At 37.0% G+C, this 23,841-nt stretch overlaps 1 protein-coding gene across 1 annotated transcript in view; it reads left to right on the plus strand.

The window, feature by feature from the left end:
- Positions 1-20,302, plus strand: part of LOC309416558 (uncharacterized protein) — a 37,493-nt gene extending 17,191 nt beyond the window's left edge. The window contains exons 7-14 of the mRNA XM_082016098.1: positions 581-721; positions 2,528-2,716; positions 6,976-7,086; positions 7,475-7,591; positions 14,814-14,961; positions 19,127-19,195; positions 19,285-19,400; positions 19,957-20,302. Of these exons, the coding sequence (XP_081872224.1) occupies positions 581-721; positions 2,528-2,716; positions 6,976-7,086; positions 7,475-7,591; positions 14,814-14,961; positions 19,127-19,195; positions 19,285-19,400; positions 19,957-20,115 (1,050 nt within the window). The 3' untranslated portion in view covers positions 20,116-20,302. The remainder of the gene's footprint in view (positions 1-580; positions 722-2,527; positions 2,717-6,975; positions 7,087-7,474; positions 7,592-14,813; positions 14,962-19,126; positions 19,196-19,284; positions 19,401-19,956) is intronic.
- Positions 20,303-23,841: the final 3,539 nt, after the last annotated feature.

Genomic DNA, 23,841 nt, shown 5'->3' on the forward strand with positions numbered 1-23,841 from the left:
CACCTATATGTTTTATATTAAACTTCTGTCGAATATAAAATAGGGATGTCTTGTGTACCTGGCCAATGTCAAACTATTTCAGAAGAAATCTGAAATCTTTTGGAGCCATTGCTTCTGACTAGGTCCCTGCACTATCAGTGGAACTTAGCATTAGTAACTATTAATAACTTAGGCTTTCCTGTGTAATAGTTTTGTGAGTTATAGTGAAGTTTCTATCAGATTGCAATGTGCTAATTATGTGGGATGCCAGACAACCAGGGAGTTCCTACTCTGGAATGTTTGCAGCCTTAGACACACATTGTGCAACTAGCACTGTGTAGCAAGTTTTACAGTATGCTGCTGAAATCTTATGTCTGTGAAATTATTCTCTGCATGAGTGCCTAGCAAACTAGGTAGGTGTTTGAATAATGTGTGTAAAATGTCAAAAGTACATAAATTGATGACATTGCTAGAAGATTTTCTCAGGTTTTGCCTCCTGCTTTAGAAAAGAAAAACACTTTTTTGTAAAAATGTTCTTTTTGTGTATTTTTGTTGGAAGCCCAGGTTTATTTAGATCTGTTATGTCCCTTTTTTTTCTTAGAAATGCAAGAAGATTGCTCAAAGCACAGATGATGTGATAGTGAACAAACCTCATGTTTCTGATGAAGAGGAGGAAGAACGTCCTTTCTATAATCATCCTTTTAAGCTCAGTGAACCCAAACCTATTTTTTTCAATTTAAGTGTGAGTACTGCTTTAATTGCCAATATTTTAAATTGTAATTTTTAAGTAATGCAAGTAATTTTACAGAAATTAAACGGGTTGATAATCTTGGTGAAGTTGCACTGGGATGTTGTTAAAAGTACTCTTGCTACAATAAGAACTTACCTGCAGTCTATGAAATTGTGTTAGTTCCCATAATTGGATTGAAATTGTTTTTTTCATTAATGTCTTTGCAGCTTTTAAAGCTTAAATGACATAAAGATGGTTGGTTTTACTTCACGTTTTCATTGCAAAAATATCAGTATGAAATCACAAGCATCATTGGAATTGGAAAATACTTTTGGAACTGCATAGTTTTTATTTAAAAGACAAACAAACAAACACAAAACCCCAGCAAAATTCTAAAAGCATTTTGAGGTGTTCTAAACAAGACGATGCCTTGAACTTTGTGAAGACTCCAAGTCTTGTATGTCTGCTTCTTCAATAGATCTCAAATGTTCACCAAAGGAGAAAAAAGTTCTGTTAATTTTGAGATTAGCAAATAGAGAGGTAAATGCTGTGTTGAAGAATGAGGATTACTGATTTGCCTGTTACTGAGAGGGTCTAAATGTCCCATTAAACCGCCTCCCTGGGGCACTGCTTTTGACTCTCTCAGCTTGTGTTGACACTTTCTGGGTATAGAGCATGTTGGAAGGAATCAAATGAGGGACTCTTTCTTTAAATGTATCTGGGATTTGTATGCTTTGAAGCATGGGTTAGAATTTGTCTAGATTTAAAAAAAAAATTTAACAGTTATATCTTCGGGGTTTTTTTGTGTCCATGAAAGTCTGCTCTGATTTTGCACGGTATAAAGTACTATAGAAGTATTAATATGCTAAGTGAAAATATAAATAATATTTATATTTTTAGGTACAAATATATGTAAAGCTTGTGGTGTCCACAAAATAAGCAGGAATACATATTTATATAAGATGTAAGGTAGATATAAATTTATGCTTTATATTGTACTGTTAGAAAGTACAGGAACTCGGGAAACCTTGAGATTCAACACATGCTCCAAAGAGGAATGTTGTTTAGTGGTTATGGGCTGGTCTGCCTGTTTTCCATAGTTTTGAGAGCCTTTTAGTGTCATGCTTTCCATTCTTTCTGGATTCTACCATTCCCATCCATGTTCCTTTGATAGTAGGAGTTTACCCAATATGGTGAGCTGTCTGGGCTCTGTTTGCCTCTTAGAAGAAGAACCTGTCAGACTTCTGTGGATTCTTAATATATTAGCAATATTTTCTAAGGGAAACAAGCTCATAGACTTAATTTACTTTGAGATTCATGCCTGCTATTAAAAAATAATCAAAAACTAGAAAACAAAACGTTGAAAGCTGCTTTTTCTATGTATAGTAATGTGGATTTTTTTTATCATCATTTTTTTTTGCCAATTTTTTTTTGCTGCCCAGGGTTCTTATTTTGGAGCTTTCCGTTACAAAATGTATATGTGGCAGATTAAGATTATTCTCTTCATGATGGGGTGAAGGGAAAGCAGGGAGTTTAATTGTCAGAGTGAGGTTTTGCATATTTTTGGCTGCTGAAGGTGATTTAAGCAAGTTTAGCTTCTAGCTGCTTCATCTTCTCTTACACTGCAGTTTGTTGCTCACTTGTGTGTTTTTAAGGCTGTGCTAAAATGGTTTGTTATGAAGGCTTTCTGTTTGCTAGTCAGAAGTATGACTGTTCTATGAAAACTCAATACCAAGTGTATGCAATAAATCATTTCTCAAAGACGTGAGTATTGTGTGTTTTCAAGTTTTAACTTTTTCTAATTTTATGTCTTCTAAGACTCCCAGCATAAAACCAGCACCACCACCACAACCAAAAAATCAGGTCAGCCTGTCAAAGGAATTTCCTGTTTCATCTGGGTCTCAACATAGGAAAAAAGAAGCAGATAGTGTCTACGGAGAATGGGTTCCAGTTGAAAAAGGCAAAGAAGAAAGCAAGGATGATGTTTTCCCCAAACCATCCATTGAGGTAAGGAAGGGAAGGAAAGCATATCATATAAGAAAACCAAAACCATTACCTGCTCAGTCTGGTGTCAAAGTGCAGCCTGTGAAAAAAAACCGCTTACGTAGGTAATATCTAACACTTAATAAGCTAATTATCTGAACTGCTGCGGTCTTCAAATCTGGTCGCTACGCTCATGTGGGCAATGATGAAAGCAACCTGTACCCACACTGTATGCTTTTGTCAACTAGTGACTTCTTTGTCTCAAGAGAATTTTGCTTGAAGATGAAAAGCAAGTTTCTTGTCCAGTTTCCTGCAGAGGTTAATACCCTAAGTTGAGACTTCCGTAATTATAAATTTAATAATAATTACAATTGTCCTACCAATCTTAGAGCAATAACATTGCATTGAAATGTAATCCATTAAAAATAGATTTGAAAGTAGTTTCTGAAACTGCCATTTCATCTGGATGTATCCACTAATTTTTTAGCTTTACAGTCACATATTCTTAAGTAGTTGTCTTCCATGTGGCCTTCCAAAGGAAAATCTGATTGTATGTATAATAAACTGAAAAAAAAAAAAAGCGCAAATGTTTTTCCCCTTGAAATGTCTTCAAAAGGATATTTTGTGGGGTTTTTGTAATTAAGTAAATTAAATATTTAAGGCAGATGTAAATTTTTTCAAGTTGATGTTAACCTCACTCCATCTGAAGACTTGTTCTCATACCTTTCAAAGCAAATAAACAAAAAAGCCTTGGCATCAATTCTGATGAAATGATCTTTCCGCTTGGTGCATTTTGTTTTTCAAGAACTTTCTAAGACTGTACAATTCACTTCGTGAAGCACAGAAGGTGTTTTCTTCTGTGTCTTTTACAACACCAAAAGCACAGTGACTATAACTCATTCAGCAGATATTTTCAGTGTATACCTTGGAGTTTGACAGTCAGGCACCCAATTTGTTGTTCCCTCAGTGTGGCTGGTAACTGCTGTTTGGTCTTTGTCATGAACCACTAATAAGACAAACATTCTGAAATGTTTGTGCAGAATGTCATTCCCAGTTATTAGTGTATATGTAAAAAGTCCAGAGCATAGAAACATTGTATAATAACGTTTGGCTGTGTTTTTACCAGGTGGTAAAATGTTTTGTTCTTCAAATGGTTAATGATATACTCGTAGTTCAGGCAAGCTCTGTAGATACCTGCATCCAGGTTGCCAATGATGCTAGGCTTGTGTCTTTGACAAATTGGGCTAGCTAAGCACTGATGGTTTGTGTATTGATGATGTAGAAGAGGCCTTAAAAATGGACATTGGAGTAAATATATTAAACTTTCCTTTCTGTCATGTGTATCTTTATAAATGCTTGTAACAATGTTGTCTGTTTTTATATTTTGTAAATAAATATTTTTATTGGCATTTACCTTAACTTGGTTTTTGTTAAGGGTGATTTCAAGGGTCATTAGCTGACAGCAGAGCATACCATCCCCTTGGGTTTGACAATCCTTAATTTTGAAATACAGGAATACTCCTGTAGTAGCAGAATCCCTGTATGTTTCTTCGGGGACTCTGAAAGGTGACAGAGTGCTTCTCTGCTTAATTTTTTTAATGCTTATGAGGACTCTCTGTGGATAAAATGGCTTCCTTTGAGCAAAATAAGCCAGATAAGCTCCCTTGCTGTTGGAGTAGGGTACTGGGGGAGTGTCCTTGGATCCTCAGGAAGTTTGACATATAATTTACCTCCATTCACTGTTGCTAATTTTGAAACCTCATTATGACCATTCTGTTGCAGTCTATACTGACATTAAAAAATACATAACTGTTTTTATTGTTACGTTTTTATTCAAGTCCCAGAATTAGTTATGGGAATAAGAAGTCTGAAATGGCCCTGCTAATACATTACGAATCATTTTAATAAAACATTATGCTCTTAATATAGTTGTTTGTTGTAGTAGGAGATGGAGGAAAAAGTAATCTGAAGTATTGGCATGTCTCTAGAAGCAAGAGAAAGAAGCTATATTTGAAAGTCTGAAAGTATAGAGTTGAAGGGTTGTATTTAAGTTTGGAGTATACACAGGTGACTATTATGCAGAGAAGCCATCATAATCTAAAAATGTAGTAAATGCATTTGGTGTATCGGACTTACAAAGTATGTCAAAAATGTCTGCTTTCTGTTGTCAGCCTCTTCCTTCTTGCCTCGAGTATTTGTGAGTTGTGTCTGTGGGGAAAATGTTATTAGCAGTCAGGATTGGAAAGGTAGAACTCTTATGGAGAATAGCATGCTGAACTTGAAACTGTTTTACTTGACTAAATAATAACAACTTTTCATACTTCAAGCAGAGATATTTTTTTTTCAAGATCCAAAGCTGCCATCGAGTGTCTTGACATAATACAAAGCCATGATGGTCTCCAAAATGGTGACTGACCATGTGGGGAAAGTGTATGGGAATTCTAACTAACCAGGGTATCTACTAATAGGCCCCAGTCCGGTAAAGCACTAAAGTACACATGTATGTTTAAGTATGTGAGTGGTCCCAATGTGGTTTCAGTGGACTACTTGCATGCCTATGTGTATTGCTGGATTGAAGCTTTTGGTGAGTAGAATAACTTTTATTTATCTCCTGAACCAGTTTCACAAACAAAACATTAAAGAATTATTTTAATTATACATAAGGGAAACTTATTAACACAAGAAAGCGTATTGTAAACAGGCATTCTTTTACATATGTGACTGTCATGATAGGTGATTGTTAGAAAACCTTCTAATTGTTTTTGTGCCTTGTTTTATGATCTGTGTTTTTGTCAGCTGGGACAATAAACACTGAAGCCCTTTTCATAGACACATAGGACTTCTGGGACTTTAAGTCTGTCTTGGTCAGTGTGAGATGTTTCAGTAATGATCTTCTCAACGGAGATACTTTTTGTCCTAAATGGTAAAAAAAAATTAATCTTAAAATAAGATTTAATAGCCAGAGTACAAAAATAATTACTCTGTTTTATGCGATTGTAGATATTCGTGTCTCTTTTACTGTTCTTCACTATTTACGAAGTTCTTGACCTGATTCCTGTAACAGGGATTTTGTGGATTAACTGTATTTTTCTGCTCAGCAGAGTCAATTTTAAATTAGTTTCAGTTTTGTCTACTGGCCCTTTATTCTAGTATAATGTGTGAGACGCTAAGGTTATGAGATAGTGACTAATAAAGGAGACCGGTATTTCGTAATACAAAGTAAAAGAAAATTAAACCATCAGCTGACTTTATGTCTGTATGCCACTTGCTGTTTTTATTATTGGGTTTCTTCTGTGCATCAAACAGTTCCAGCCCTTTCAGTCTCCTTCACATGCTCATCTCCAAAGAAATTTAACTTGTCTCTGAGACTGTTCTTTTTCTTCTTTCAAAACAGAATGGTCCATAAAATGCACATCATCTGAAGAACAAGGCACAAGTAATTTTACAAAAGAGCTGTACGCTAGCTGTAATTTGTTACACCTTTATATCCCCAAATGTTTTGGATTTCCTTCTTGATTGCTTTACACAGAGTAGGGGTTTTCATTGAGCTGCTTCATTTGCTCCATACTTTTACCCAAATGATTCTGATTAGTATGTGTGAGATGGTTTCAAATTTTTTTTCTTTACATTTTATTCTAGTTCAGCAGCACAGATTTAAATAATCCTTTCCAAAACAGTCAATTTTAAGAGCTACCAGTCTGCTTTTATTTTTATGCAAGCCTGTTTTAGGCTGAAGATTAAGATTAAGAAAACACTAAAGCCAAGTTCGTGGAATACATGTGATTCTTGCTGTAATTTTTTTATACATAAAACTTGAAGTCTTAGCATTACTTAATAGTAGGGTGCTCATGTGAACAGCTCTGTATGAAGGCTTTTTTAAAAAAAAATAAGCTAAGTTACATTCAGTTCTGTTGGTTAATAGGATTCCATTGAACAATGATATGCTTCTCTATTTAAGTATTATGCACCAGAACTTCTTGTGACCAAAATAGGTCTCTGAAAATAATTCTTTTGATATTTTGTATGTAAAGGTGATATTAAATTATCAGGGTGTTATACTCCAACTTCAGATTTTGTATTTGTTTAGGAAAGCCCATATTGTATATTCTTAACAAGTAGTCCCAGGATTTTTTTCACATTGCCTATTTATATATCAAACCAACTATTCAATGTATAAAACAACTTTTTAGTATTTGTAGCATTTATTCTACAACAGCTTTTCCAGATGAAATGGATATTATTGGGGTCTGATGTATTTTTAAAAATAATCTTTTTCTTCCTAGGGCGTGGACATAACTACAGCTATGAATGATCGAGCGGTGGCTCAGAAAAGGCTTAATGAAAACACGTTTGATTTAGAGGCCATGTGCATGTTAAATCGTGCACAGGAACAGGTAATGTTCACTTTTTCATCAGCATTTTGATGAACTTAAATGTTTACCTCTCACAGCAGCTGATTTTTCTTACGTTTTTAAGTACAGGTTTTTGGAAGCCCAGTTTATGGGCACATGATTAAAAATTATACTTTTATTTTGCACTTCATAACACTGATCTTGAGGATAAAGCAAACCATGAACTTGCTAGACTTTGAGCTCAGGCTTTAGGGTTAATGTACAAAGATACTCAGCTTTATGGGGCATCTGCTTACAAATGAGTCTTATGAACACAGCACTAAACATAAGTGAGGAACCATTTTGAAAATTACTGAGAAGCAACAGAGAATTGCCAAGGAAAAAAATGCACATTTTTATTTTGGTCTTACGTTTGATTTTGATTTTTCAGATTGATGCCTGGGCTCAATCAAACTCCATACCTGGCCAGTTCACAGGAAGTACTGGAGCACAGATTCTGTCCTCAGATGAGCTGACCAACAGTGGTCCCCAAGCATGGATTAGAAAGGTAGAAGTTATGCAGACATACTTGTCTAACTATCACATTTTAAATATCAGTGGAAGTATTGGAAAAGGCAAAAAATGTGCCTTAAAAACCTATGGTAATGCATGTGTGAAATACAACAGGTTGAGTTAAATCATTGTCTTTGATCAATTTAGATACTTGCTGCTGCTGTGTCCCATTTTGTGGTGCATTAAGGTGTTGTTCATAATGTAGACTACTTCAATAAGGTGTGCGTCTGGTATTTGAGTCAGATTGGTTCATATATACTGTTACCTTATGACATTCATGATACTCGTATGGTTGCAGTGGTAGGTCCATCACTACTTTTACAGGATTGGGACAGATCAGGGAAGGTTTGATCCTGATGTTACTGAAGTCAGTGATGTTTTGGCATCAACCTCAGTGAACCAAGTCCCAAGCTGCCATTTTGTTAGACTTGGTTCTATCTGGTTGCTACTTTGCCTCTATTTGTATCACCAGGGTTTTCTGGGAGCCAATTATTTGGAGTATTAAACCAGGAGTTGCAGTTGAGTTAATAAGTTTAATGTTATCCTACAGTGAAATAGCTACTTCTTACTGCAGAGTAATACTGTCTTATTTTTGGGGTGTGGTGCGTCATACATACATGCGTTTTATAATTTTAATAATTCATGCTTCATCTTTGAAAATGAATACTGAACTGGTTCTCTTTCAAGAAGTAGAACTGAGGAATTCAAGCAATATCCACCTTTCACACAAAAAGAATAATAAGTTTATGGTGGTCAATTTTGCAAGTAATGTAGTTGAGTGTACGCTGTATCTGCTTATCCTTCCAGAACGCAGTGTTAAGACAACCCTCAAAACTGGTGGGTTAGATTTGAGGTTTAGGTAGAATTTTCCATAAAACTTTGTGTAAACTGAACACAAAAGTCTGTAATTATAACATCCTAAAAATAGAAATATCTTTGCCAAGATTCACTAACTTGTTTTTCCACTTTATATAGCCAAGCAATACAGAGAGCAAGGCAATGCAGAGATCCAAGTTACTTGCTAGATGGGAATCTTTTGGGCTCTTCTCTGTATTAATACAGGGCATAGATGATAAAGTCTTATTTTAATAATTACTAACTTTTGAGGTTGTAACAAAATGTTGGCTTTGATGACAATAATTGTCCTTGGCAGAGGAACTTAAAAATATAAAGCACTCAGCAGGGGTGTATTGGCGAGAAAAGGAGAGCTGCTCCTCAGTGAGGCTTGTGAAAGAGATCAGCAAGCCTAGGAGAATTCTCCCTTTCTGCATACCTTGAGTGAGTTCCCAAGGCAACAGAAAGGGAGCATCGTGATCATCTCTTTCCCAAGCCTCCTCTTCTCATCCCGTTTTTATTCCTTGAGGTTCTGTGGTGGTCTTCTGTACCTTTACAGTAACAGGCTAACAAAAATGAAGTGGAGAAGGCAAGTGTGTTTTCCCGCTGACATTTAACTTCACTCTGTGATCTGCTTTAAAAAAACCCAACTAACCAAACAAAACAACAATAAAATGCTTTATAGGGAGAAAATGAGAGAAGAGTCTGGTCTCTGGCTTGTGGGCATTACTGCTATGAGGAGCAGAAGCATATCGGAACATTTTGTTGAGTCTAGAAGTGAGCCAGCAGAAGCACTTACGTCCGTCCCATAGCTGCGAAAATGTAATGGTTTGCAGTAGTAGGCATCCTCCCTAGGTTTCTGACAAACCATCATGTGGTTTGTCAGAAAGGAAGCTGCTACTGGAAACAAGAAGAGTTATTGGGTGAAGATGATGAGGACACAGTCCTCTTTCCTGCTCTGGCATTCCTCAGCTTGACTTCTTTTGCTCTTTCCAGGTTCCATATTTGCACGCACATTGCCATCAAACTCATGAGCTGACAAGTAGTTACAGTCATGAGCCCGCTACAAAATGCATTAGGGGCTACACAAGACTTGCCCTGTGATTTTTAGGAATGGTGGGGCCTGTGAAAGCCTTCACAGAATTTAGGTTTGATGAACTTAAATGTGGAATCGCATCCTGTGGTTAGAGAATGATTTCACAGAAAAAAATGCAGCAGGGATAATGGGTTATGAATGCATGTTATCTTTCTCAGTGACACGAATGCAAATCAACCATGAAATGCAAAGTACAGATTGTGTTTTACTTAGGCATTTGAAGTCATGTAACTTAGTTCCTGTTAATTATGCAAAGTAGCACAGAGATATCAGACTTGTACTCCCTTTTTTTGTCCTAAGAAAATGCATTTTAACACTTAAAAAAAAAAAAACGCTAGTATTTTTAAATTTTTCATCTGCTAGTAGGGCTGTGGAGTTTCTTGGGGTATGTTGTATGTGTAAATTTAATGCACGTTTCTGACTGAAGATGTTGAAGATGTTGTTTACTGAAGGCATTTTGCTTGGGAAATTGCCGTAAGCAGCTGCTGTAAGAGGACTTGCAGATGTACACTAGAGCCCATGTCAGCTAGTTATTTGTGTATCATTAAACAAAGAATTAGAACAGGTACAGACATTGTGCTTGACAGAGATAATCACAAAACTAGATACATGTAACAAAACAGAAGAGTGGTGTCAGGATGGGAGAAAAATTGAAGTACTTGGGGAACGTGTTTCATAAGTGCTGTCTTCACTTTGCATTTCTTGGATTTCAGCCTTTTTTTTTTTTTACTTAAAAAATTACTCTGGAGAGGTAATATGTACTCAAACCAAAATATGCCTGCAACTTCAATTTTATCTCAAAGTTTTTTGAGGGAATTAGTTACTGAAGTGGATAACATGGCATACTTGAATGATCGACGTACCAATTAGAAGTATGGTTTATTTTTCGAAGTAATGTGCTAATTCATGATGTTCATACATAGGGTTCTGAGCAGTATTCATAAAGGAATAATATGTTGTTAGGTTTCTTGTATTGTTAAAAAAGATTTATGAGCAGTATCATCTTTTTTTTCTTTTGAAAAGTGGTTTCTGTTTCAGTTTATCATCGTTGGTGTAATCAGTTCACAAATATGACTGGCTTGTTCTGGAGGTTGCTGCTTTTTTTTTTCTTATCTTTTTTCTTACAAATACACTATGCTGCTGAATAAATGCCAGATCAGAGGAAGTGGTCAAATATTTTTTTTTCCAAGCAAAATCTGTGGAGGTCTGCTTACTCAGTCTTTCCCAGATTCACCACTTGTTTCTGGATTTATCAGCATAATTCTATAGCCTAAACTTGCTCTCCAAATCAAGGTTTTTGCAACGTTTTATGTGCACAGGGTAATGCTTGGCATCTGTTTTCATTCAGTTGTGCTAAAGTATGACACACAGTATTACTGTGACTGTTAGAATGTTCTGCTTTGTGTAGCAAGTTCTGAAAACTTAAAGTGTTCCTTCCATTCTTCCACAGTCATAGCAGATGAGTAAAATGGTGGAGGTAAAACTTGCACAAGGACTGCTGACCTTCTAACAGGGCCACTTACCAAAATACAAGTATTCCTATTGCTGTATATAACACAATGAGCTTTCCTTGGAAATGAAGGCCATGTGGCAAGTCAAATCAACTAAATGATAGTTGTATTGGACTGGCTCCCCTGCTCAGTCCTCAAAATGTGCTATCCTCAGCTTGCTTTCTACTGATGTATGAAAAAGCTGTGACCAGAAATCCTGAAGCTGATTGTGAGTGTAGGTTTTTGTAAGGCATTTGATGGGATTCTTCAGAAAGGTATTCCTCCTCTTTTATTGGGGAAGGAATGTGGCTGCTGCTAAAAGTGCCTGTTTATATAATGGAAAATTCAACTACTTTGCAAAAGTTTTGCCAAAGATAGATACTTGCACCTGGTACTTGACTCAGAAGTTCTTCGGAGTTAGTCTTAAAGTAATCTTTAAGATAGCCCATTGTGCTGCTATAGCTAAAACTGTCCACCTAGTGCCTTTAAGGCTTCATTGTCTTGTACTTAATAAATTAATTGCTCAGAAGAAATAAACCTTCCTTCTGACAGAACTTAGGTGTTAGTCTCAGCATTGTGAGAAGGAATGGGTATTTTCTGAGAGCAGAAATTGATGATGTATTTTAAGATCTCTTAAATAATTATGGCTTTAATGTTGTGGATGTTGCGGGTGCTGTTTTATAGATTGTTCGGCTCAATGCTGTATGGGATCCTTTTCCCAAAGACAGCTGTTACAGTTAAACAGCAATGACTGTTCAACTTGCGTTTCAGAAAAAAACCTGTAAAATCATCTTTCAGGTGTGATATTTTTGTGTGTTTGCTTCTCTAAGCCCTTAAATGCTAATTCAGGCATTCATGTCCCCCAAAATTTTCTACCCTAACATAGCTTTAAAAGGGGAATAGTTTTAATTAAAAGCCCTCTTAATTGACCAGGTTTTACTGTGTAGCCTTCTTTTTAAAGGAAACACATTGACATAAGAATGTGGCTTATTAGTTGTCTCCATCTGCTGGCAGAATGGAAGTGTGCTTTATTTGACTGGCCTTTCATGGAATTTAGAGATCAAAAGACGAGAAAAAGGATACTAACTTTTTGTGCAGACTTACTCAAATTGAGGTTAGTGAAAGAAAGAGAACAATTGTTTTGTAAATAATTCTGACAACAGTAACCAAAGACTTAGAAACTTGGGGGTTTATTGTATTACATACTCTTCAATTTTATATCCTCCTTATTGGCCAGATCTGCAAGGGTACATAGCTGCTGAATAGTCCTGTGAGACTCGGCCTTCTATGATTTTTAAAACTGAAATGAAATTTATATCTTGCTGCTTTGCCCTTGTTAACATTTCTACTCTTACGTTTTCAAATGTAATTACAAACACAGCACTACTTTTTACGCATATTCTACTAAATCATGGGCTGAGTGAAGTTGTCTGTCATTTGAATTATAAAAGAAATAGTTAAATAGAATATAATTGTCCAGGTGACATTAGAGATCTATATTGAGTTTATTATTTAAAAACAAAACTGAAAGAAGAACTTCCCCTGCTGCAGGCCTTCTATGCTTCTTCAGTAAACTGAATAAAAGTAGGCTTCTCTTGGCTTCTTTCATCTTGGTACCAGAATTAACTTCATTTAGCCTTTTAGTGTGATGCACAAGTACAGCTATTCTGTAATGAAACAAAACTTTCATTTCTAATTCCTTGTTGTCTTGGTTCTGTTGTATGCATTTGAGAGTCAGCATAGTGTAAAAAATTCCTACTGAAGTTATCAGATAGGATTCTGAATTCACACATTAGAAAAGGTGTTTTTAATAAACTGCACTTGGGAATTTAGAACTCTTTATTTCCAGTATTTGGAACTTGTTCAGGCTCTGATAATTCCTATATAGGAAGTCGGGGCTTTGATTTTTTTTTTTTTTTTTTTTTAAACTACAGATACGTTGATTCTGTTCTTTCTACATCACTTCTAACCCCTGAATTAGTACATTTACAGGTGTGATGAGAAAGCTAACATTAAAATGGCCTCATCAAGAAATTGCACTCTGTCATTTGTGAACTGAATACACACTGGTGATAATGAAACAGATGTTTACATTGAAAATTCTATCATTGTAAAGCAGGTACAAAAGAGGAATCGGAACCCAGGGTGACATTGGCTGGGGTTTGTATCATTCTCGGCATGGTTGCCCTTTTCTTATGAGAGGTTCCTGGAAAAGAGAGGGGAGGATGAAAATGGAAGTAAGTAAAAGCCGTTCTAGGTGTATAGATTGAGGCAGTTTGTATCGAAGAAACTTATTGTCTCTGTGTACACACATACACACTGCATGGTCTGCACCAGTCAGAAAAAAGCTGAACTGGAGAGGTGTACTTAGCCTCTCTATTCTTCCATCAGAGCACTTTGTTACTGAATGCAGCATCCAGTTGCATGATCGATAGGTATTGACTGTTTAATAGGTGAACATTTGGAGAAGTCCTGCCACAATCTTCAGCAATTTTTAAAAAAAAATTTTTTTTAACACCATGTATAGTGGGGATTACACACATACGCATCATTAGTGTGTGTCAGTTGCCAATCTGAAATCCCCTTAAAATCCTTAGTCTCTGCAAAAGTAAGACTTCTGGCTTTGTTTATGTACTAATAGAAACCAAGGACCTATCAGGCCTTTGTCCAAATCTGGGAAATGCTTACTTTTGCAAGCACAAGTCAAAATAAAGGAGAGAAAAAAAAAAATTTGTTCTATTAATTTGCTTTGATAGTAAGTGAAATTTTCACAAAAATACTAGGCATTGTATCATCTAACCTACTATGCGAAATAACTGATGGACTTATCAGTGCCAGTGTGTAAACTTGTATATTTTAAGGCAAGCAATTTTTTGCTGTGATGGAAATGATTGACTTACTTACTTGGGTCAGTGGGGGGGGCAGAAGAGAGATGATAGTTCACAGAATAACCTGTGAACTTTCACCCCTCTATATGGAAACTTGTTTCAGGGTCAAATCCTTGTAGCTGCCTTCTTGCCACGGTCAATGCCAGCCCTACTATTCACAACACTGCGGCCATCGAGGCCTAGGTACGTAAACATTTAAGGAGTTTTTAAAGTTCTTTACATCAAAACAGATTTTTAAAATTTCTGTTTATAAGCTTTCACCATTTAACAACTATTATGTTAATGATTTGAAAGAATGTGAAGACTACTGCTGCTAAACTGTGTGGCTAAGCGCCTTTTTTTCCTTTTAAAAAAAAGAAAAGAAAAACCTGTATGTTTCATGTGGATTTTCAGAGTAGAACTTGAATGTGCAACTGCTGTATAATAAAATGGGGAAACTTTTTTTTTTATATTTAAAATACGCCTAAACACTATGTGAATGTCATTACTAAATGTGCTTGTATTTTGTTCAATAACTAGGTACACTTGGCACACATGTTGCCAGTTAAACAGTTAACACTGCCTCCTTTCACAAGATGAGAAGAGATGCATTGGAACCAAAGTAGCGTGTTTAAAAATGGACGGTTATCATTTTATTAAATACATATGTCTGAAATGGGTCACTTGCCACTTTTGGATTGCATTAGAATTTTCTTAAGTCGTTCTTTTTTGAAAACATTGATCTGTGTCTCGTGTGTCTGCGTGAATTCTGGTTTATACAAGATGTTAATGTATATAAAGCTATAAGGTGTATTTTTTTTGAATTGAGTCTGTAAAAGGTTGTTAGAAACATTTTTTGGAAGCTCCCACTTTTTTTTAAAAACCCAATGCTAACTTTAGGACTTGTTTTACTTTTCTTTTTCTGGATAGGATCAGTTCTTAAGAGCAGCCCCTGTAACTGGAGGAATGGGAGCTCAACTGATGAGAAAAATGGGCTGGAGAGAAGGAGAAGGGCTTGGGAAAAACAAAGAAGGCAGCGTTGAGCCTATTATGGTCGATTTTAAGACAGATCGAAAAGGTAAGCCCTTCCTTAAATGTCTTATGGCAGCATAAGATATGATAAACTTCTCATGTCTGTTTTGGAGATAGGCAAAATGACTTCAAAGTAGTAGGCTTTTTCTCGGTACAGCTTCACTGTAAATTAAATTAAGAGAATGACGCCGATGATTTTGGTACTAGTTTTTCAAGCCCTGGATTATGTATATAGGCTTTGTCCTTATGCCTGTGAACTCTTCCAGGCATTCTTTAACTTTCCCTGACCTTCATCTTCTGTTTTAAAAAGTCCTTCTCAGTGGTTCTTAAATTAGGGATGTGCTTCAGTTGGATGCATGGAGAAGGCACAGACAGGGAAATGAGTTGTGGAAGAGCCATTGTGGTTCATCTAGAACCACAGGATAGAACTGATGGAACTATTCGATCTTCTAATCTGGGGTGAAGGACAGAGGCGAGACCTACAGAGTTGAGTTACTGCTGCCTTTCAGCTGAAGTCCTGACATGAATAGACTGTCATACTGATGTTTTTACGTCTTCCAAATAGATTCTGTTTCCTTTTTTGTCCATCTGATCTCCCTGCTGTTCCAGCTCCTAGTTTGATCCTGCTTTGCAGGCACCCCAGCTCAACTACAGTGATGATTCCCTGACTGTTTCTAAACATTGCGGTAGCAATCTTTCCTCCTCTTCTTTATATAGTCCATATCCACAGGTGGAGAACTGTTGCACTTATCCCATTTGATTCAAAAGAACTATCCTTTTAATTACAGGCAGTGTGGTTTATGTGATTGGCCATCTTGCCAGCATAGTCAGTAAGAGCTCTGTTTTCAGAGTGAATGTTTATGAAGATTTTCTGTCTGAAATAGCTATACAGGTTCTAACCATTTAAAATACAAGATGCAGAATTTCAACAATCAAGATGTATGATTTAATTGTTTTGTTATGCATGTTACCAAAATAAACAATTTAACACTGACTGCAGGAAAATAAGTTGTTACCGTTGTTCTCCTAAATATTAAAAAAACCCCACAAACGGGAACCTCTAGTATATTAAATAGATCACATCTAATATTAAAGCATGAAAATACTTTGGATTATGGGTTTGTATTAGCTTTTGTCAATGCTCATAATTGAGCTTGGAAGAAAACAAAGCATGTAAGTGCAAATATTGTGAAGTTTATTTGCAGAGATGCTGTTGGAGTTAGGGGAATCTTTAGGTGTCAAAATTGTTAGGTCTCAACACAGAGATAGTTCAGTACTGCTCAGGTGACCAAACTAGCAGTGAAAATACAATCTAAGTATTTAAATATTAAGTGCAAAGAGGTAGAAAATGAGAAGGCAAGCCTATGTTAGAAAAATACCTATTGCTTTCTAAATTCTAAAGGCCTTCTAGCAGCATAATACGGTTTTATAAATAAAGAAGTGCAACAGTCTCAAAGTATGGAACACGGTAATACAGACATCTTCATTTTACATGAACAATGACCAAACTTGCTTTTCAGATGTTTTTCTTTTGTGCAACCTTTCTATTTAAAGAAAGAAAGAAAGAAAAGAAAAAAAAAAAAAAGACACCTGGTGACAGAGAGATTGCAAAGTAAATATTTGGAAAATATTTTGTTACTTTTACTTAGTTACTGGGGTCTTTGTAGATGATGTTTTATGGAGTTCTTGCTGCTGGTAAGAGTCCTTTCAATTTATCTTGATTAATATCAGTCAAAGGGAAGATGAAAACAGTCAATTTCGGTAGTATTTTCTCAAGTAGCCTGCATAACATGGTTATGGATTTTTGTGGTGAGGAGGGAAGAGTAGAGCTCTGTTCATTATGTTGCTTGCTTCTTGTCACATCATGGGAAAGAGGCAGAATTGCTGCACAATTTGTGAACTTTTTGAACATTGAAAACGTTTTGGTGATACACAGCTCAAGTTTCCAGTTCTAGAAGTGTGCCCCGGGATCCTCCTGTGGTTTCTGACAGAAATCTCCTTGATGCCTGCAGAACTTGACACCAAGGTTTCAAGGATCAAGGTCTAAGGCCTGAGGCAGGATCAGGTCCTCATTGTGCTAGGCATTCTGTAATGGATAGTTTGCTCTTTTTGCTTTGGAATGCTCGGTTTTCAATAACAGTCAAAAATGTTGGGTGGAATTAAAGGATGCCTCTTCTGGCATGTGATGGATTAATCTGAAAATACTGATAACCTTCGTGATGGCCAGGCTTTGCTTTAGTTTCATAGTTTTAAAGTATTTGATTATTACCATATGTACAATCTCGCCTGATAATTTCAACAAAAAAACTAAAGGTGTTCTGTGTTGATAAAGAATATTTAATGTTGAGCCAACCAAGTCCATATATATACGGGGGGACAACTTGCATTGTGAAGCTGCAGCATGTTTCAGGCATTACAAAAAAGCAACTGAACGGGAATTATACATTTTTGACAAGTAGCTAAAAAGCTTCTTCAAACATTAGTTTCTTTGATGCTTAAATGTATAAAAAGTCAATTTTTTAAAAAGTTCTGTGTAGAGGTTTAAAGAAAAGTCTGAAATTTTTAAAAGGAGCCTGTCATTATGTAACCCATTTCTGTTTTGTAAGGGTTTTTAAACAAATTTTTAGAACTTGTCCCCCAAATAAAATACTATTTCTAGGTATAGGAACAAGCAGTTTGCGAAGGAGTTACTCAGTAGGCTGCACTAAGACATGAACCGAAAGGCTGTCTGCCTTTGCCATAGCTTTTGCTTAGAGCCTGTTTTTTCCAGACACTAAGTGAGATCTGTAGTTCTCTCACAGACAGCACTGAAACCAAACCCTTGAGCTTTGCTGTTGGCCAGTAAATTGTTGGTTCGTTGTATTCAGAGAAGCTTGGTCCATCAACAGAGCTTGTCGGAGTCCGTTGATGCTTTTTTGAAAATAGCTCTTGACTGAAAATTACAGATTGAAAATCCCCTGTACCAGGGACAAGATGTGGAAGACAAGTGTCAGTGACTTAGAGTGAGGGAGAGACACTATTAATGCAGAGAATGACATAAGAGTTTTTTTTTGTTCGGTGGAAAACTTTGGTTATTTTGGATATAAAATTCTGTAAGGGGGAAAAAAAAAAAAAGAAACTGTTTCAATGATTGTTGTCTATGAGGGTTTCAGGCCATTTGAAAAGACCGTACTTAGGAGCTGCATGAATATTAGGATGAAAAAATCTGGTAAGGAGGGAAGGATTTTCTTGTAAAGCAAAACAAAACAAAGTGCCAACCAAAAAAACCCTGAAGAAACTGGAAACAATTGCAGTATCTCCCTGTCTTTATTCACCCAAGCCAGGAACAAAAACAAATTGAGGTAAGCAGCAAAGTAATGTTGAAGGGTTGAAGTCTGAGCAATTCTGAAAAAATGCTCAGGTATTTTATTTATGTCTGTTTAAGGTAATGGCACAATGAATGGCAAGAAACTTGAGTCACTTCATAAGCATGGCGTGGTTACTGGCTTTTGATACATTTTTGGCAATTGTTACATGTTATTTCTTACTCTTGTAAGAGTTCAAAAAGAAAAATGCTCAGCTTCCCTGTTTCACAGTGACTTCCATTGGAATTTGTCCCTTTGTATTGACTGGGAGCCCAGTTTCATGCTTTTCTGCTGCTTTATATTCAGGTGTGATTGCAGTCATGGTAATTGGGCTGTGAACTTGCACATAAAGGAGAAATATTTGAATACTGTTAAATAAAGAGAGCACACTTTATAAGAACACCACTGTGGTATTCATATTCATTCAAAAGGACATACTACATCTACTGTGTAATGGAAATACTTCAAATGCTTAGTATGTCAGAGGCAAACAGTTAAGGTAGTGGATGACTTTAGCGTTGCACAGAACAAATACTGAATGAGAAATGTTTTTAAGTTTCTTTCTTGTTAGTGTTTCTCCAAAGGCAGGCACAGAAAACCAGGTATTTCCTGGCTTGCATAAGACTACTCAAAGTTTTCTGCTATCTGGCTTGTTAAGAGTGTTACTAGAGCAGTTGAGAAGAATGTTATGTGTAGTATGGAGGGGAAAAAAATGCTGGATGAAAGAGAAGAATGAAAGACTTCTGGAAAGACAGTTGTATGGTGTCTCCAGGTTTCATCTCCACTGATACATGTTATTGCTTTACTGATGAGAATACAGAAACCAGGTGGGGATCATAAATGTAAACTTTATTGTGTTTTGTTTAGGGCTTGTTGCTGTGGGAGAGAAGGCACAAAAGAGATCTGGACATTATGTTGTGATGAAGGATCTTTCAGGTGAGATTCTCACATGCCTAAAAAAAATCTAATTTAAAATGATTGCTTTGATAGTGGCACTGAAATGTCACCTACATTTTCTCTTTAAGGTAAACATCCAGTTTCTGCATTGATGGAGATCTGTAACAAAAGAAGATGGTCACCACCTGAATTTGTGTTGGTAGATGATAGTGGGCCTGATCATCGCAAACATTTTATCTTTAAGGTGCGTTTGAGTTTCCTTGTTTGCTGTTGGTTTCTGTATTAAAGGTGACGTAAATTCATTTTTATATCTGTATATAAACATATAATCCACGTCAGGGGTGGCTGAGGACTGCTAAGCAGTGTCTCAATGCTAAAATTTCAAAGTCCTTTTTCTGTAAAGGCCAAATCGGATCTCTCAAGCACATCAATCTGTCAGTCCATCAAGAAACACACTATTCCACTTTCAGTAAAATTATTAACCTATGTGGTGTATTCTTGCTGTTTAGTTGCAGGTGTGGTGTTAAGTCTCACTGTTGCAAAGGTGGTGAGCAAGATTTAGGTATTCTTGTCCTTCAGTTATCTTATGTTGTGGGCTGCTTTCTTTATGTGATACCTTGTATTAGCAGTTACTGTTTGGGAATGATTGTGCTTACAGGCCAGATGCAGATTTTGTCTACTCCTAAAGAGGAATTACATAGAGAATGTGCTTAAAGGAGCTCTGCAGTGCTGCCTTGAAACAGAAGTGAAGAGGTACTCTCTAACGCTTTCTTTTTTTTTTCCCTCTCTTTCATAAACAGGTGAGAGTCAATGGAAACGAATATAGGCCTACTTTTGCCAGCCTTAATAAGAAGCATGCTAAAGCCACAGCAGCAACTGCGGCTCTCCAAGCGATGGGACTTGTACCAAAGGAAAGCATGGTTAATACCACCATGTTTAGGAGTGCCTCACACCGCTAGATATTGTTTTTTATATTGACATTATTTCAGATAATTTTACTCTGCACAAAAATGGTATTTGCCCTTTCATGTTGTAAATACATTGGCAATTCCCACGTTGTAAAAACTGTACAGACACCTTCAGGTTTTTCTTTTGTACCATCAAAATGTATTTAAATCATACTTAGTTTTTGGTATGTTTATATTGTTTACATTAGTGATGTAATTATTTCTTAAATGACTAAATCAGACGACAGACTCTGGCGGCATCAGTAATCTAAACCCTTGTTTTAAAACAACTCATGCAATTTCTCTTCAATACGGAATGTTAACACTTTCATACTGTTTTCTACTATGCTGCAGTTTTCCCCGGTCTCGGTGAAGCTACTCATGCACATTTGCCGGCAGCTGGTGAAAGGTGGTGCGGCTTACCTTAGTCTAGTCGAGGCTGGCGTGTACTGCTGGACAGATACCGGGCCAGTACTGTGACCCCTGTGCGGGAGCACGTGGCAGCAGCCCTGTTGTACAGTGTTAACGCTGCGGCTTCTCTTTCAGTTTTGTTTTGGGGGTTTAACTCGGTGGTGCACTGCGACCAGCCATACAGCCCATACTCTAGGACACCTGTGATTAGGCAAAAGACTTGCTTTAAAAAGGGATGGCAGAAAGTCCAGCAGTGGAACCGATGAGACTTGCAAATGTAAAGGTGACTCTCCCTGCATGTTCTAAGAAGGGAGATGATGGAGTTGTCTATTCCAAACAAATTAACACACTGCCTGATGTTGATTGTATGAATTTGTGGTTAATGTGAATTTTAAACTCTAACAAATCTACAACTGGATTCGGGGGGGGGGAAGGGAGGGGATAGAATGATGCTTAAAATTGTTGTACCCAACTTGGTCAATAAAGCAGCACAAGTTCATAATCTTAATCACTGGTCAGTAAACAGTAATTAAAATGTATTCCAAAACAACTTTCTGAAGAAACGCACAGTATAAAAATACACTTTATTAAGATTATCAACAGCTGTTGGGGTTGCAGAATCAGTTCTAGTCCTTTTTGGTTGCTTTGGACTATTACCAAATTAATTCCTTGGGCTTAAATTTTCCATAATGGTACTCTGCCCTCAAGGAGACAGCCTGATCCAGAGTTTTGGCAGTTTGACAAGGGAGAGGATGTAGAAAGCTTTTCCTCCTCCTTTTTTTTTTTCTTTTGTTCTTTTTTTAATTTAAGAAGTATTAGTACTTTAGCTATGTGCACTTTGAATTGGAAAGGGCATTGTACACCTCTTGCCAGATTTGTCTGAGTTACGAGCAGATTGCCAGGATTTATGGGCTCTAGTAGTTCAGGTGCTTATTTCAGAAAAGTCTTTTTGAGGACTCTTTGTATTGCATCTACTGACCAGAGCTGCTTCTGGGACGGAAACAAAATACCGTTTGCACGCAGTAAGGCTGTGCTCAGGCCTAAAGCGAATGATCTTTGCAATGGTAGTAGGAATGTGGAGGTGAAGTGTTACTAGTACCTCTTGTTCCACAAAGAAAGGAGACTTGTGCGTATTCCATCAACTGTTACGGAACAAGGTATCTTTCCTTGCCCTAAAGGGACAAGGATCAAGGTCTCATGTTGTGTACAGCACAGAAATGGTATTTGGTTCTCCACCACACATTTCCAAGAAATAAATCCCCTTATTAGTCTGTCACAGTGCTCTAGAAATGCCTAACTTAAAGATTAACTTTTCATGGACATAGTTGTCTTTAATTAAACTTTTTACCCCTTTGGCTTCTTGCCTTCAATCTCTGTACTAAATATTTGAAGATCTCCTTGCCTCATTTGCTGAACTAGTTGGAAGGTGTGTATAAAAACCGAAAGTAACTATGATGGTAGAGCAATGGAAGGGTCTACTCTGGGAGAATTGGGTGTTGTATCTGTCTTGGCTGAAGTCTGGCTTTATGATGTATGACTTAAAGTAATTAACTTGGGATGTGGCAGTAGCTCCTAATCAGACTTTTGTTTAAATGTCTGGTTTGATAGAGCTAAAACATCAGAGATGTTGATCATTTTGTTTAGTCTATGGTGTCCATGTAAGCACTGGTTTCACAGCTGTACAGTTACCAAATTTGGGAACATGCAATCTCTTGTACTTGTTACTTTGTTCTTTTTTCTTTTTTCTTTTTTTTTATTTGGTCTATATTCCCTGTGTGTAATGTAAAGATACATGTTATCTCACAGCAGCAAGGAGCAAATGAATCCAGCCCACTGAAGACTCCATCTAAAAAATAACTATGTAGGCAAGTTCTGGATTTCATGCCTTAAAAGATGTGGTACTGTATGTGGATTTAACCTTCGGTCTTAAGGAAGAAAAAAAAAAAGGAAAAAAATTAAGGTCTGTAATGCCCTAATTATGACTTCTTGATTTTGAGGTTTTTGTTTTAGTTTCATTCCTTGTTGTTTAGAATGATATATGAATCTAAAGCTAGTGCAGCGATGTGCTTCTGTTAAATTTGTAAATTTGAATCGGTTCGAGTGTCCTTTGCATGCAGGAATAGATAAGTAGTGATATATTAAAAAGAACAACTAGGAAACACTCTCTTGGAACCTGGTTATTTATGCAGCGCTTTAGCTGTCTTAAAGGTGAATAGTCTGTGGCTCGTGCTGATGGAAGACATGATCTGTTTGGCTGGTGGATTTCCTTTTGCTACAGCACTATTTTCCTAGAAGTAACCTTGCTGAAAGTGCTTCTGACTTCACTGTGGCAAGGAGCATTTTGAAACAGGTGCCCAAGAACTTGTAGCCAGCCTCCACCAGGACGATTTCTTGGCAGTCTTCTAATTTGTAGTTTTTAAAAAGTTAGGACTGGAGGAGCAGGAAGGTGAAGTTTCTATGCCTTGGAAAACTCAAAAACTGCCTCTTGAAACCCGTGAAACCTGTTACGAAGTCATAATCAACTGCTACAGTCTCTCACTCTCCCAAACAATTCATAGTTGTGATGAAAATTCACCCCATTTGGACAGGTTAAATAAATAAATCTTACCGTTCTGCAAGCATCTGAAGTAATGGTAGTATTTACTTCAAATAACCTCCAGGCGGAAGCGCAGGAGGCTGGGTATTGTGCTGTGGCTGCTGTTACAGGGGAAGTTCATTGAAGCCAGATGGCCTTCAAGAGCAGCCCTGAAGCCCAGAGCTGTAAGCAACTGGAATATGCTTCCAAAATGACAGGCAAAGCTAGGACTGAAAACCAACAGACAGCTGACAGTACAAGGAGGGTTACAGCTCAGGTGATGGTGCAAAGCGTGAGATAAAGAATTTGGTGGTAAATTTTTGAAATTACACAGTTCTAGACTACAAGAATGTAACTGCAATTCAGAGTCTTGGGAATGACTGCAAGCTATTACTTGGTGTTCGTATCTCTCTGTAACTCTCATGTACTAGATGTGAAAATACAAACGAACTGAAATTAATAGTAATTATTTTTTAGAAACAGATGGGCTCCAGTCCAGATATGAGAATGGTTACTGGCTTGATTAAAATTGCTTTCCCATAGAGGCAGCTACAGAATTGCTTTTTCCTGTTGCTTTCAGTAACCTGTTCCACGTGCTGATATGCTCTGCAAGTTGTGCTGACATGCTCTGTGTTACTCAAGCACACGCTCGGAAGGTGCTGGCAGTTTCAGAAGCGGGGCTGCGGGCTCTGAGGTCACAAGCAGCTTTCTGAAGGCCTAACCCCTGGAACAGCAGGGGAAGCCACAGTCTC

Source organism: Phaethon aethereus, assembly GCF_964289735.1.
Source record: "Phaethon aethereus genome assembly, contig: HAP1_SCAFFOLD_212, whole genome shotgun sequence".
Classification (NCBI taxonomy): domain Eukaryota; kingdom Metazoa; phylum Chordata; class Aves; order Phaethontiformes; family Phaethontidae; genus Phaethon; species Phaethon aethereus.